General features: G+C 37.7%; 1 protein-coding gene across 1 annotated transcript in view; it reads right to left on the bottom strand.

Moving 5' to 3' along the window:
* The window catches only part of LOC138023850 (RB1-inducible coiled-coil protein 1-like), an 81,838-nt gene that overhangs the window by 62,376 nt on the left and 3,913 nt on the right, over positions 1 to 15,549 (bottom strand). The window contains exons 3-11 of the mRNA XM_068870933.1: positions 15,332 to 15,413; positions 13,726 to 13,811; positions 13,334 to 13,449; positions 12,741 to 12,827; positions 10,898 to 11,024; positions 10,681 to 10,737; positions 9,014 to 9,065; positions 7,364 to 7,601; positions 5,510 to 5,575 (exon numbers count right to left, since the gene is read on the bottom strand). Coding sequence (XP_068727034.1) covers positions 5,510 to 5,575; positions 7,364 to 7,601; positions 9,014 to 9,065; positions 10,681 to 10,737; positions 10,898 to 11,024; positions 12,741 to 12,827; positions 13,334 to 13,449; positions 13,726 to 13,811; positions 15,332 to 15,413 — 911 coding nt within the window. The remainder of the gene's footprint in view (positions 1 to 5,509; positions 5,576 to 7,363; positions 7,602 to 9,013; positions 9,066 to 10,680; positions 10,738 to 10,897; positions 11,025 to 12,740; positions 12,828 to 13,333; positions 13,450 to 13,725; positions 13,812 to 15,331; positions 15,414 to 15,549) is intronic.

Raw genomic sequence — 15,549 nt, 5'->3', positions numbered from 1 at the left:
CCATCACCGCCAAAAATACAAGAAATGGAAACAGCACAGAGAAAACACAAATGGTGTAGTGATGGTTTGCCAAACGAAATAAGTGGTTTTGAAATGAAAATCTCAAAATACAAACAGTTAAGTGCTCTTTTGTGATGCGGTTTACTCAAAATTGAAATGGTTCAGGCGCTGATGTTAAAACACAACAGACTAATTCAAATTGGTTTATTTGATCAACTGAGAATTGTTCCGTTGACAAATGTGAAATGATCAGATCTGACAACCAAGGGTCTGCCTCGTAGCAGAATGCCTTACTCAAAGAAGACACGATTCAGCTAAATGACAAATGACTTAAATCACCGCCAAATGGTTTAATCAAGTGTCAAATGGTTTAACAGATGGGCAATCGATTCAGTGCAAAGTCAAATGGACAAGACAAGACTGAAATGGTTTATTTAAAGAAGGAACGGTTCAACTAGTCGACACATGACTTAACTCACCGGCAAATGGTTTAATGGCCGGACAAGTGATTCACCGCAATGTCAAATGGACCAGATAAGACTGAAACGGTTCAGTTAAAGAAGAAACTGGTCAACTAATCGACAGACGACTTAACTCACCGGCAGATGGTTTACCCAAGTGTCAAATGGTTTAATAGCTGGGCAAGTGATTCAGTGCAAGGTCAAATAGACAAGTCAAGACTGAAATGTTCTAGTCAACGAGGGGTCTGACATAAATATCAGTTGTGAGCCCGATAAAACGTGGTTGGAACCTGACAGGCTTTTTGTTCTCTGTGTGAAATTGTTTTCTTCCTTCTTTTTGGATGAAGTATTGTTTCTGTTTTTCAAGAGTTGGGCTAAATGTACATGTAACTGATTAATGATGTCCACAGCATGAAGATAAACAAGATAAGGTCCTTTGTCCCAGTTCAGAGTTGTCTTCTCCATAGCTTTACTCTGTTTTTGTACGTGAAATGGAAACCATGTTGAAGTGGGGTTTCATAAAGAACATACTCTCCTTGGCAGCTGTCTTTTGGGATGTCACACAACGAGCTTTGCATGACATCCTGACCATTGACTACATGACTGACTAAAAAAAAGGGTCCTTAAGGTAATTCCTTTGAAAATAACATACTATCAAGATTTTTGTCAAACTTGGCACAACTGATATTCATACCAAGGACACAAGAAAAAGGCAATAAAAAGATGGTATCGCCATGCTTGTTTTCATGCTGCATGCCCTTTATTCTACGTGCAACAAAAAAAAGCAAGGTGATACAAACACCAACCTGGTGTGGCCAGCACATCACGCATGCACACAACCATTTCACCCAGTCAATTAGCAGCCATGGACAGCTGTTTCGGCCCTGCTGGGCCTCATCAGCATGGCGTAGCTAACGTATTAGGCGGGTGTCTTAAACACCTCTTTAAGTGGCAGCTCCGCACAACAGATGTGTTAAGCTGGGTTGGGAACAGCACAGCCGTTCTCCCACTGCAAGCGTGTGGGAAGGTGGATCAACAAAAGAGACCAGTGTGTCACATAATGTTTAAGTACACATGTACAAAAAGCAAGGTGACACAAGCACCAACCCAGTTGGTGTTTGTGTCACCTGGCTCTTTTTTGTTGTACTTAGAATAAAGGGCATGCACACGAAAACAAGCATGGTGACACCATCTTTTTATTGCCTTTTTTAGTGTCCTGTCTATGAATATCAATTGTGCTACGTTTGACAAGAATCTGGATAGTACGTCATTTTCAAGGGAATTCCCTAAAGGACCCTTCCTTTTAGTCAGTCATGTAGTCAATGGTCAGGATGTCACGCAAAGCTCATTGAGTGACATCCCGAAAGAGGGCTGTGAAGGAGAATACGTTCTTTACGAAACCCCGCCTCGACACAGTTTCCATTCCACGTACAATAACAGAGTAAAGCTATCGAGAAGACAACTCTGAACTGGGACAAAGCACATTATCTTGATTATCTTCATGCTGTGGACATCATTAATCAGTTACATGTACATTTAGCCCTTAGTTACATTTAGACCCGCTCTAAAAAAACAAAAAGAACACTTCATCCAAAAAGAAGGAAGAAAACAATTTCGCACACAGAACAAAAATACTGTCCGGTTCGAACCAATTAAGTTTTATCGGGCTGACAACAGATATTTATGTCAGTCCCCCCATTGACTAAATCATTTCAGTCTTGTCTTGTCTATCTGACCTTGCACTGAATCACTTGCCCGTCTCTTAAACCATTTGACACTTGATTAAACCTTTTGCCAGTGATTTAAGTCATTTGTCAATTAGCTGAATCATGCCTTCTTTGAGTAAACCATTCTGCTACGGGCACCAGATCATTTGTTGTCAGACCTGATCATTGCACATTTCGTTGACGGATCGATTCTCAGTTGAATAAACCAATTTGAATAGACCCTCCCACGGCTTTTGACCGCCATCTTGGCTGGGGGCCAAACCGGCTAAATTTACAGTAAATGTATGGGATTTTGGCTGACTTTGAACCACTGTAGCGCCACTACAAATGAGACAGATTTCCAACTTTTGCCACTACTTTAAATAGTTTTATTGATAGCATTCATTTTTAACAGAAAATAATTATGGTCATTAAGGAAGGTATGACGTCCTTAAATTCAAATAATAAATCTTCTCACGTTGCTGCTAATTTCGCGGCAATTTGCAGTGATGATTTTAAAAGCCTTTTTATGGAATCTTAAAACTTCATTTATCGCCGTTTCAGCCTGAATCTGTTCTTTATATTGCATGAATATAATATCAGTTTAAATGCCTTTTAAAAGACACCATTTCAACAGTTTCATTTCAAGACCACGGTAAACCATCACTAAACCATTTCTGTTTTTGCTGTTCCATTTCAATTTCTTGTATTTTTGACGGTGATGGCCACCCATAATCGACCCTTCATGGGAAACACAGCACCAAATCGAAGTCTTTGTGGTTGGTTTTTGGACAAATTTCGTCCATTTCCACCTTAAATCCTCCTTTGTAGGAAAAGATCCCTTGATATACCGGGGGTCAACTGAAATTTTTGGAGCTGACTTGCCCAGGGCCGCCACCAACACAATGATCTTCTGCAGACTCTGATTTGTCTTGTCATGTATATTTCCCGCTGCAACTTAACACAACTGATGACTTCATGAAGACATTTTTGGCTGCGCAGGAAATTTCACAATTTTTTGCCCAAAATGCGGAAGTTTGTGCTGCAAACTGAAAGATTCACTTTGGACACTTGTAGGAAGATTCTAATAAGGCAATCCTATGAAGCAAAGCCTGAATTTTAATGATATGGAATAAAAAATGGTGGTGAAATTTCGAGTCACATGCACTTTAAGAGTTTTGCTACACAGCTTGAAGAGCTAGGGAAAAAGCACTAAAGTGGAGTGGAACTTTGGACTGTGAGTTTGTGTCAGTCACTGTAGTGACATGAGTTAGTTCCTTGCTATGTGTAATGTTCACTCCTGACTTAACTAGGAAAAAAGAGATAATTTTGTATAGTTCAGGTACTTTTGCTTGCAATACCTGCAGTTGTGTTAAATGGATATTTTATGTATCAATCATTTTTGCCAGTGGGAATGTGCACAGTATTGATCAAGGTCTCCTGTTGTTTTTCTGTTCTCCAAATAATTGCATTTGACAGAACGCAGTTCTAATGCAGACTGAATTGAGAGTTTTTGGGACAACCGGTGCATCGATCTTGGGACTCCAAATTGTGCCCCCCACAGAATACAGAAGGGGCAAATACAAATAACGTCATCGCCATTGCTATTTGTGACCCTATTTGGAAAAACCACTGCATTGAGCTGTTTTTCATAGCAACGAAATTGTTGAATTTGCAGAGAAAAATGTCTTGGATTAAATGCAAGAAATTGGAAACTCGTTCAGATTTTCGTGTAGTGATTTGTTCCATTTTGCTCGGCAAAAGAGGGCAAAGAAGGAGTAAACAGAATTTGATCTGATGGCACAATTAAGGTCGAATTAGTGTTACGTTATGCTTTTTTGTGGCGGCCTTGTGCGTTTGTATCATACCTTGCTTCAAAGTTCCCTAAATATGAAAAGACAAAAGATATGTGATGCAAGTGTCCGATTGATATAATGACTATCCAGCTAAGTCACTATAATAGCACTTTCCTTATTCCCGAGTTTAGTGGATGCCGGCTTCTATGCTGGGCAATTTAATGGTACGTTTGCCATTCTCTGTTCAGTCCAGAAATTATCGTCGAAAAACAAGTACACCAGCAATTGGTAGGAAATATTATTATTTGCCATTGCGACTTGAACCTTAAATAATTTCCTACAATTCAAACAAATCGATAGATGACTAGTCAATGGTGTGCTTCCTAAATGATGGGACTATATCTCTCGCTAATTAAATCAGGTCGCAATAAAAACAGCATGAAACTCTGAGCCTATAATTTCCACAGAGAATGAATGACATTTTAGTTTTAAGCGATAATTTTATAACATTCAGCCTGATACTAAAGGCCACCAGTCAGGATTTTACAATAACCTAGAAATAAATCATTTTACCAGTTAACAGTTCCGTAACGTTTTTGGTTTTGAAAATACACAGAAATACAGTATTCCGAATTGCCACTTGCTTGACACCAGACACTGAAATCTGTTTTGATTGAAAAAAATGTCTGTTGTTATGATTCTCCGCAGTTTAAATGTTTCAAGTACATTAGGTGTGTTTATACTCATACATGTACGTACTGTCTCGCAAGTGAAAAGTAAGCTGGCTTGGTGAGGTTGTTAATGCACAGGTCTTCCACAATATCAAGGTCTTGGCCTTTCCCATTGTACGGCTTCAAATATTTACTTTTATGACGTGACAGTGAAAACGATCTACAGGCAGGCTTGAGACTTGGTTTGTCAGCCAATTTATATTCACTGAACATGCTAAGTGAATTCCAATTAATATCCGAGTTCGAAATAACATTGAGGAAGTCGTTATTCATCGTCGTTGTAGAAGTGGAACGAATAGTCTGTCAGCTGAGGATAAGCAGGCTACCAGTTTTAATAACTACAGTAGTTTTTCTTACTTCTTATTATTTTCAAGTAGCTATGCCATGCAAAACGATGTAATTTCATTACACCCAAAATGCCCAAAAAGTAGAATGAAACATTGTAATAACCACTTAAAACTGTTGAACAACGTGAAAGAAATACAACAAAAGTAAAAAGAAGCATGGAAGGACAAAATTTGGCAAGATTGAAATGGATTGCATTTGGGTAATCTTGAAAAAAATCACCCCCGATGTTTTTCAAGTTTATGGCAGATTGCCTGGATAACAGTCGTGTTTGCTCATCTTGTTTGTGATGTAACAATAATTTGATCAGTAAAGGAATTCCATGTTACCATTTTCTACTTTTAAACTCATGAGTAACTAAAATTGATATTTCCCCTAAACACCCTAAAATAACGTGACACAGTTTATTTAGTAGTGTAGGGTACGTAATAATTTGGTTTTGCACCCAGACTTTTAACACTTTCCAGTACCTCAGTCTAGTGTGAAGATTAGAAGACAGCTCATCCTTGGCCTTGGCGCATCTTTTTCGAACATCCCTGCAGATCAACAAACAACAATGATCTACTGTAATATTGTATATGCATTTTGCCGGTAAAATTATAAAATAGTAAAAGGTAAAAACTGTTAAAATGTTTGACTAAACGTTTTCGATCTTGCGATCATCTTCAGAGTGATTAAATTGCATAAACCAACTGTTTTATATTGTGGTAACGTAATACCTGTTCCCATAGGGTATAGAGTAAGGTGGAATGACTGCACTTGTTTATTTAGGACTGGTTTGAAGCGTGCAATGTAAAATGCCTCTTTTATTTTTCTCTTTGTCCATGAGTGAGCCGAAGTCAAAATGTCCCATGTGAATTTGTGTTCGGGGTGTTTCTTTAGGTTTTTGGCCGGTTCCTATTGTTTGTTTATATCGGAATGTTCATTGACACGTACTTCCAGATTGCATGCCGTTTCACCAATGTAAGCTTGATTACAAGTACACGTGCCTACATGTATGTATATTACGTGTGATGGATGAATGTTTCTGTCTTTGAGTTTGAAGAGAGTTTCGATCTTGCGTGTTTTCCACAAAATATGGAAGTTAAATGTCCATTTGGTGTATTTGTTAAGTTTTGTCATGAATTTCTTACTTTCAAATTCATTTCTCCTACAAAGTGGTAATTGAATGCCGATTTTTGTTCTTTCATCAAACCAGTGAACAGGGATAATCATCTCATCATCTGTTGCCGTTGGGTTTTCAAAATCGTTAATAACCTCATTAACGAATTTGGCGGGATATCCAGATCGGATGAAAAATTCGTTAGTACAGCTGTAGGCAACAATTTTTCAACAGACCATTCCCTCCTACACCTGTACATTGTAAAAATGCAATCATTATGGCCACTTACAGAGGTTACTCTATTTACATAATGCCAGGCAATTTTACAAATTTGTCAATGGAGAATCCCTATCAACATCTAGGTTTACTGAAAAACAGAGCCCCGTTTATAAACCCATTGATTTCTGGGAGTGAGACTTCACAGATGTTACTAAGTTTAATGCCAATTGATTTTACTTGTCTGTTGGTGTCGGTTCAGGAGTCAATAACTTAAAATTAATCATTTCCCTGCTAAAAAACAGATTTTTACTGTGTGCAATGCTGACAATGGGGAACCCCATTGTAGGAAAAAGATTGACAATAGACAGCCAATTTTTTAGTCGTCAATGGGGAGCCTCTTTAAAAAGGGCTGATCAGGTTAACAACATCTAAATCCGCTCAAAACCTGATATCCTTTCAAACCAATCCCTGCTAAAATGGCCACTTATAGATTTTACCCAATGCATGCAATGGCGACAATTATGATCATACATGTATCAGCGAGGAACCCCTTTGCAGCAAAAGGGTTAACAATAATTTGGTAGCCTAGTGTCTAAATGATACATATAACACGTGTATTAAAAGCATAGTTACATGTATGTAGCTAATGGTCAACATGCTGCGTTCTTAATTGAGGGGAGAGGGGACCCCCAGTTGATGAGTAAAATCGTCTGACATTAAACAAGTTAAATCTTTCAAGTCTGACTCCTAGGGTCAATGGGTTAAAGTGCCTACAAAGTCAAATTAATTGATCAATGCCATGTGAAAAATCTTTCTAAGTCAAGAAAAAGGTTGTCATTGCCATTGTTAAACAGGGTGTAAAAGACATTATCAGTAGTGGTTCCAAATGATGAAAAATCATAAAAGCAAGAATCTCACTGGAAATGCAGTGACACTGTAGGTTACAACTTTCAACCAGCGCATGTAAGTTTATTTTTGGTCTTCAAGTATCAAGAGAACATACCGCAAATGTGAATGATTTTTCATCAACAACATCAGCTGATTATGGTGACTGACACAAAGATCAGGCAAAACAGAAGGGTCTCCAATATTTTGAGCTCGCTCCTGGTTCTGCTGAAAGCCTTGAGCCATGTCGGCTTGCGACTGTGTCAATGTCTGCACAATATGAAGGAGTTGCTGAAGCCCAGCTAACCTCTCATCCAATCCTTTAATCTCCTTCATGTTTGTGTTATTAAGGGACTCTGTTAGAACAAGCAAAGCACATCTTCAAGTCAAATATCAAAGAGACATTCTTTATTAAGGTGACCACGCTGCAGCCGGTCACAAGGTTATATAGTTTTTAGCCTTGAAAAGAAATTAATGTGTTTTTGAATCAATGGAGATCACGGGATGTATAAATTTTTGTTTGTAAAATCTGCAGCTTTGAAAGGAGAGGATGGAAAGTTCTAAAAAAATGGGAAGGTTTCCAACATTTTTTCTGATATGTCCAGAAACACCTCTTCAGTCAAAAATCGTACGAAAATTTGTGGGCCCATTCAGTTCATTCGTAAGTTCTTCTTACTCCAAAATCATTGGTTCAATAAGAAGATCTACATGTAGGCCATTATTGTTTTCCACACAATTTGTAAATGTTTTGTTTTATGATTGAATGTCGCTTTCTTAATTTCGTTCCTCACTAATATTCATATTCTCAATTATCCAGACTCTTGATTTAACCGGATTATTTCGTCTAGCCCTAACAAGTAAAGGATAATCGAGGTTTGACTGGAATTAGATGGGTTTCAACAGGCGTCACAAAGTGCTCCCTTGCTCTTCGAGATCCCCAACTTCAACATCACAAAGAATACATACAATTAACGACAGAAAGTGTTTACCAAATGATGCTCCTCAAGTAAGGATAAAAAGCTGCCCTTACCCTAAGCTAGAGTGAATTTCAATCGAGTGTCGTAAAACCAAAACCAAATTAATTACTTCGGCCAATCAAAAAGGATGCAGACAATCCAGTAAACCAATCAAAACTTGAAGTAGTGCAGGAAAAAAGTGCACACGCGAGCCACGATTGGTTTTGGTTTCACTTCTGACAGGTTGAAAAAATGGCACGAGAACTTTGAACCAATTACTGAATGAAGTAATGAAAAACCAAAGCAATTCGCTAATTACTTTCGAAACTCAATTGAAAAGCACTCTGAAGATAATGCTAACTTTTACCCTTACGGTATGTTATCGATGGAAATTGGTAGCAAAGGCCTAGACTGAAAGGGCACTTTCAATTGGTGTTGGATGTCAAAATTGGGTCTGCATCTGATTACATGTAGGTGCATAATTGTCTGGGCCAGGTTGTTCGAAAGCTGATGAACTTAATCCAGGTGAAAGTTTCTTTTGCTTATTTCTGTTTTTGAAGCATTTGGGAATAGAGAAATAAACTCCTTTTTAATCTGGGATTAGCATTAATCAGCTTTTGAACAACCGGACCCTGGAGGTAAGTGTCATTTTTTTTAAATATCTGCCTGAACAAAGCATTAATTATGACCAAAACTTTTGTGGAAATCTTGATGGGACTAGATTTCAGAGAGCTCTAAAATAAGAAACATTCATGCTTACAAAAAATAATGAAAATGCCTAAATAAGGAGAAGTAAAAATAAGTTCATTTACCTAACACCTCATTTACTTCACCAGTGATCTCAGTTAAGTGTGATTCATCAAACTGAAAGCAAATGCATAACAAATACAATGAAACTACATGGCAGGAAGTTACAAATTATGTGACAGGTAGAGAGCTTGTTTCAACTATGAATGTAAATTGCATGAGTGTTTGGATGAGTCTTTGTCTTACTCCTGGGGAAGCTCAGTGGGCTTATAGCGCACTGGTGAGTCTGTGCCCAACTTCCACCAATGCGTCCAGGGTGATTCCCTGAGGCATGATATGTCGATTTAGTTTTGATGGCTCCCTGAGGTTTTTCTCTGGGTACTCTCAGACTGGTTTTTACCTGTCACAAAAATCCAACATTTGCTTTGATCTCCTAATGATTTTAATTGATTGCATTTCACAAATTTACATTCTCCACTATTCAAAATGATGCAACAGTGTAGGTTAGATAATAAAGATTTCTTTGAAAATCCAAAACTGGAAACACTAGAAATCTTTATGAAATGTTATTGTTTCAAGTTCATTGTAAAAAGCCTATCATGCACGTGAAAGCTAATCCACAGTTCCAGTAACAGCACATACAGTGAAACCTCTATTAAGCGGCCGCCAGCCTCAAGGTAACGGCTAGTGGCCATTGGATGTAGGTTGGCCGCATGATAGAGGTTGGCCAAAAATGAGCATAATGTTTTAACAGTAGAAACATCACTTTATTCTAAAACAAACACCTTTAGACGCTTGAGACAACTTTCGCACGAGACAAAAAACAGTACTATTAGAAAAAAGAAAATTCCCCTGAAAATGTTGAGATTTAAGGTTTTCCCAACTTAACAAGAACAGTAAAGTGACTTGATTTTATAACCGGAAAAGGCGGCAATGTCTGTAACTGAAACGTTGCATTACAGGTCCATAATTAATTAATAAATACATTATTTAAAAAATTCTTGCAAGGACATCTTTAACTGAAAAGCCAGCCTGAAAAGCTTAATAGAGGTATTAGTTTATGGTTTCATGTCGCTTCTGATCAATTAGTTGTTGCACGATGGGAAATGTCAAAATGAAATCAAAGTTTTCACGGTTTTCGAATTCATACCTGCAGCAATACTAATATAAAGTTATTATCATTACTAGCAGGTCAGGAGTGGATGTTTGTCAATTTCTTCGTGCCTGAGAAAATCACCAACCACTCTCCTCTGGATATGGAATTCAGGAAAATGCATCAGGTGTTGACGAAGATTGTGCCATTGGTGGTTGGTTGTTTGAGTGTGGTGTCTGGTCGGTTGGAGGGTTTTTTGAAAGATGCTGGGATTCCGAATGTGTTGGGACGAATGCAGACCTCTGCAGTTATTGGGATCACCCTAATCCTCCAGTTCTGGGTCAGCTGAGGTGAAGCAGTGTTTATGCCTGCAGAGTTTCAAAACCATCACCTTGCAGGTACATGCAGTTTTGAGGTCAAAAAAATTATTAATAGTTATTAATTCGTTTGAGTCCTTACAAACATCTTAAGAATGCAGCTGTTATTTCCCCTGCAGGTTTACATAATTATTAAAACTTGAGACGACACAGATACACTGTAGGCCAACATATTTCTTTCAAAACTAAACAATGGCCTTTATTAGCTTTAAGATAGCAATAACATAGGGGATAGAGAGTTACCATTGATATCTCTACAAACCTGCTCAACTGCTTCTATACACTGTTTTACCATATCTTGAAGACTGTTCTTGTTATCCTGCCAAAACATAAGTTATGAAAGTAAAAGTTGCTACACATCCAGAAGCAGATTTGCCACAGCCTGACTTACACTGTAGTTGCAACGAACAATGTAAAAGTGGCCACTATAAACTGTTTAACGGTTTTCTTTAAATTAACACACCCAATTTGCAATATACCTGTGCACTGATCCAATCCAAAAGACTCAGTCTTCCATCTGGTAATCTCTCTTTGGACACAACTTGTCTTGTCAAAAGACAAGGTAAAACAGGCACTCTGGCTAACAATGGTAACATCTGCTTGAACCTTGCAAGAGATAAAAGAGACAAAGTGAGGGGTACGTGTAAATCCGATTCCAACCAACGTTGACCAATGCGTTGGCCAACAGTTACATCAACACCTACAGCTGTAGATCATATTCTACATATTCCAGCACTCTGCAAAGTCCCTTTTTGACTGTCTTCATGGCTGTTTGTGCTTAGGTGGCTTCATACACCACAAGCCTTTTTATTGATTGACATCACTGCCAAGCCGGCCACTTCTGCTGGAGAGAACAGGACAGCCACAACACCAGGTACTTCATCCCCTACTCTTCTCGAATAGATATTTATTACACACTGATAAGAGATATTTCTTACATTTCTATAATTATCTTTGAATTAAGAAACCAAGACACAAACTTTACTTACTTATTTTTTTATTTAAGAGGAATGTTAATGTGGAAAACAAAGCACACACAAAAATGACCAACTGTCACACCCAAACTATCTGAGATGCATGGTCACTGTTGAAAATTAATGAATGACTGAGATGTACTTATTTTTAATATTGTTAATCCTAGTAAATGAAATGAAGAGATGTTATTATATTGCAAGCAATTCTCAAGCTAAATGGAGAACTCTGATTGGCTGGTTTTCGGTCGGGATTTTACATTACGGATCATTACCATGGAAACGTTTGCATGTTTTTTCTCCATCCAGTGAGTTTCAAGTTGAGCAAAACAAAAAGTTTTTAAAAAAACGGATTTTAAGGACGTTGCCTACTATTGCTATTGCGCATACGTTCTGCTCATCTCGAGATACTCGGGTTTCCTATCAGTGATGCTTACTAATTCAGGGATATTTTTCCATGGTTTAAAACTACCCCGAAAAAGTAGATCTTTAATAAGTACTATTGGCATCCAAAAAGAAAACTGGGGGTAACCATGCATTTTTGAGAGATAATAATTACATGTAAGCTTCAATTTCAGAAAGAATGCCATACATGTTCATTACTTCGTATTTTAAAGCTTGTTACAAATATTATTCATGAATTATCTTTGACAAATGCGTGGATACCCCCAATTCTTTTTGGTTTTCAATACCCCTTTTTAGGATCTACTTTTCCTGCATAATCATAAACCAGGGCAAGAATAACGTTGAATTAGTAGGCACCATCCTCAATTCTACAGCACAACAGCACAATTTTAAGCAAGCAGAATTTAGTTTTACATGTAAAAGTTTGCTAATGGAAGATGAAGATTACGAACATTCACCAAGTGGAGAAGTGTCCGATCACTAAAAGAAGCATGAATGTCATATAATAAACAACTTGAACACCTCTCTTGCTTGGGATCATACTGGCCAATATTGGCCCTCGGTCATTTTTGTACGGACCGAGGGCGACCACGACCTTGGGCCAATATCCACCTTTTGAACAACTGGGGCCAGATTTGTAACCACTGTGCTATAGGAGACTCATGCTGGGCCATTAAAATCCAAGAGTCCTTCTCAGGAAGAGACGAATCTGTGACCCTCCAATCACTAAGTTCCACTCAGGACTGCAAAGGAGCACTCACATTCTTCAAGGACCCCCAAGTCACCATTGAAAAAATATCATCTCTACATCGTTGTTTATTATTATTATTATTATTATTATTATTATTATTATTATTATTATTATCATTACTATTATTATTATTGTTGTTATTCTTATTATAGTTTCTGAGGACCATGACAGCATGGAATTTTGTGGTCACAGTACCTGTCAAGAAGCTCAATGTATCTTGGTCTTGAATCAAGAAATTCAGAATAGATTTGATGGACACTGCTTGATCTTGCACGAAACTCACTAATTAATCCAACATAAAAAAATAACTCTTTCAATGCAAATCATGACTGTACTTACTTTAATACAGCATAATGATTTCTTTAACGATGGAGATTGGGGAAGATAATGTTTGGTCTTTTAATAAAATTATTGGCTACTCTGAGTGAAACTACATGTAGTGATGATACCTGAGGAGTGGTCAGTAACCAGTTCAGATTACGAAAGAGCATCAAGCCATTGTACTTGCAGATTTTTCAACACTGTGTGCGATGCGATTCCTGTAGCATGCAATGAGATTAGTGTCTTGCACAAGAGACCAAGCCCTGGAATGGTGATACTGTACATTTAACCGCTGGGAAGCCTGAAGTCCTATTTGAAATGCACTGCTTACACTTAACTGGTGAAAAAGTGATATTTGGCCGTTCCCTGAAGCTCCCTTCATTGACAAGTAAAATCATCTGACATTAGACAGAGTAAAATCTGTATATCTTGCTCTCAGGATTAAAAGAGTTACCGGTAATATTTACCTTGCAATGCTTTCTAAGTTAGCCACAACAGCTGCCCATCCCTTTTGTTGAAGTTTTTGTTCACAAACAAGCCTCTCACAACTTTTAGAGATTTCAATCGCAAGTAAATGGAAATCCTAAAAGGGAAGCAACAAAAGGAAATTTTACAATAATATTGTTAGAAAACCAATCAATAAGTATGAAACGTATGAATGTAAACACATTTTGTAATTTAAGTGTACAATAATGTTCTGAAAGTTCTCAAAATTCCAATTTGAAAACTTTCAAAACAACCTACTACTACTTCTACTACTTAGGGGGTCACAGCCGAGCCGCACACCTGCTGCTCCAGTCTGCAGAATGCCAATTACGCACACACACAAACACACAGAAGATACAAGTTCAAGACTCACTGATGCTAACTGAGCTCTGGAGACAAGAGTTTCATAAGTAGGAGGAAGATTAAAGGACATTTCAACTTGCTCTTTTAAATTTGCTTCTGAAAAAGAAAAAAAAAACAACAATAAAATAGTCTAAGCTCATACATGTAATATTAAAGTATATTATTTACTTATATAAAAATTATTTACTGTGTGAATAAATAGTGGGTAAGTTACAGCTTACAGGTTGTGAAGAGTAACTTTTTAATGTCAAGAGTGCTTTTTTCCCTAATGTGATGAGATCAAAGAGATATGTAATTTAAGCTATGTAGTAAACTGGTTGGTAATGATTCCTCATGAAATGGCCCTCATTGACGACTAAAAAATGTCTGCCATAAGACAGAGTAAAAGTTATGTTCCTTCAAATTTCATGCACTAATATTCAACATTGGTACAGAAAATTGGGATCCAATCTGGTTATTAAAGACACTTATCAGGTTTGTGAAATCAATAAATTAGTTTACTGGTTCTTTTAACGTCTACAGCCCAAAACAAAGTGATTTAGTGTTGACAGTTGTGATGACTGTCAGCCATCTTCATTACAACTAATGCGGTCAATGATAGATCACTTTCCTTTGCGTTCTTTCTAAAGAACCAGAAAATTATCTAATATGCACTTATATGTCCAGAAAATTAATATGCACCTAGTTAGATGCACGCCCAATTTTGACAACCAAAACGAAATGTCCCTTTATGCAGTCAAAGTAATCCCTGCCCACCCCAACACGGCCTATAGTGGGAAATTGCGGGGACTTAAACTTCTTTCCACTCGACTTTGGTCCCCCAGCAGGCAGGGAGTGTGCAAAAATTCATAACCTTCGCCTATGAGATTGGGTAGTAAGAAGGGATTTCCCTCCCCAAAATTTTGGGCAACAAGAAAAACACCTAATAAAGAAATCTTCTCTCGCTTTGCTAAAAAATGCCTAACAGATATATGCTTATCGGTTTCTTTTTCATGCCGCCGGGGAATTATGCATACATTACCTTTTTTTTCTTGGTTCACAATGTACAACAAGAGAAGAGTACTGTTTAACAAAGTTTAACGTTGAAAGAATGATGATTTGTAAAGAGCATTAAATTTGTTTCCTTCACGTTTTAATATGCATGATCTTCTTTGTTCTCACAATTTTCCGAGGGCAGGGATATTGGACCAAAAGTATTTCCCTAGAGGGGGGCGCTATTTTCTGCAAATTCAAATTCCCCGCTATGGCCCGGGTTGGGGGGGGAAGGGTTTTTATGTTGACTGGTGCATTTAAGTCTAAGCCTTTGCTACCTATTTCTAACAGTAGTGTACGCTGTAAGGGTAAAGGAACTTAAGAGTTATTTGTAAGTACATGCTAATCCAGCTGTTTATCCTTACTTGAGGAGTACATGAAGCATTTAGGGGACATTTTGTGACCTTGATTGTCAGTCTGTATTCCGAGACACGAGTCATGTTGAACTTGGGAAGGAGAGTATAAACAGGACACCTTCTGACGCTTATTGAATTAGAAGCATTTCTGAAAACACCTGAATTTACAAGACCCAACCTAATGCTACACTTAAATTTACTATGAATTCACAGCTACTCAAGACTGACCTGATCCTAAGTCTAGGCTAGGAGAAGGTGGTATGGATGATTCAATGGTAGATTTACTGAACAGAAAGATAGGATTGGTATCCTACAACAGAGAAAATGGAAGCAAAATTAATGGGTTAACTACCACTCAATGAGATATCCCCAAGATACATACGTTATACCTTTCACTGACCTATCAGACTCAAGGGAAAGCTATAAAATCCTGGGCCCGGTTGTTC

The sequence above is a fragment of the Montipora capricornis genome, chromosome 11, assembly GCF_036669925.1.
Source record: "Montipora capricornis isolate CH-2021 chromosome 11, ASM3666992v2, whole genome shotgun sequence".
Lineage (NCBI taxonomy): Eukaryota > Metazoa > Cnidaria > Anthozoa > Scleractinia > Acroporidae > Montipora > Montipora capricornis.
Note: the sequence above shows the minus strand (reverse complement) of the source record. Positions and strands in the feature narration are given on the sequence as shown.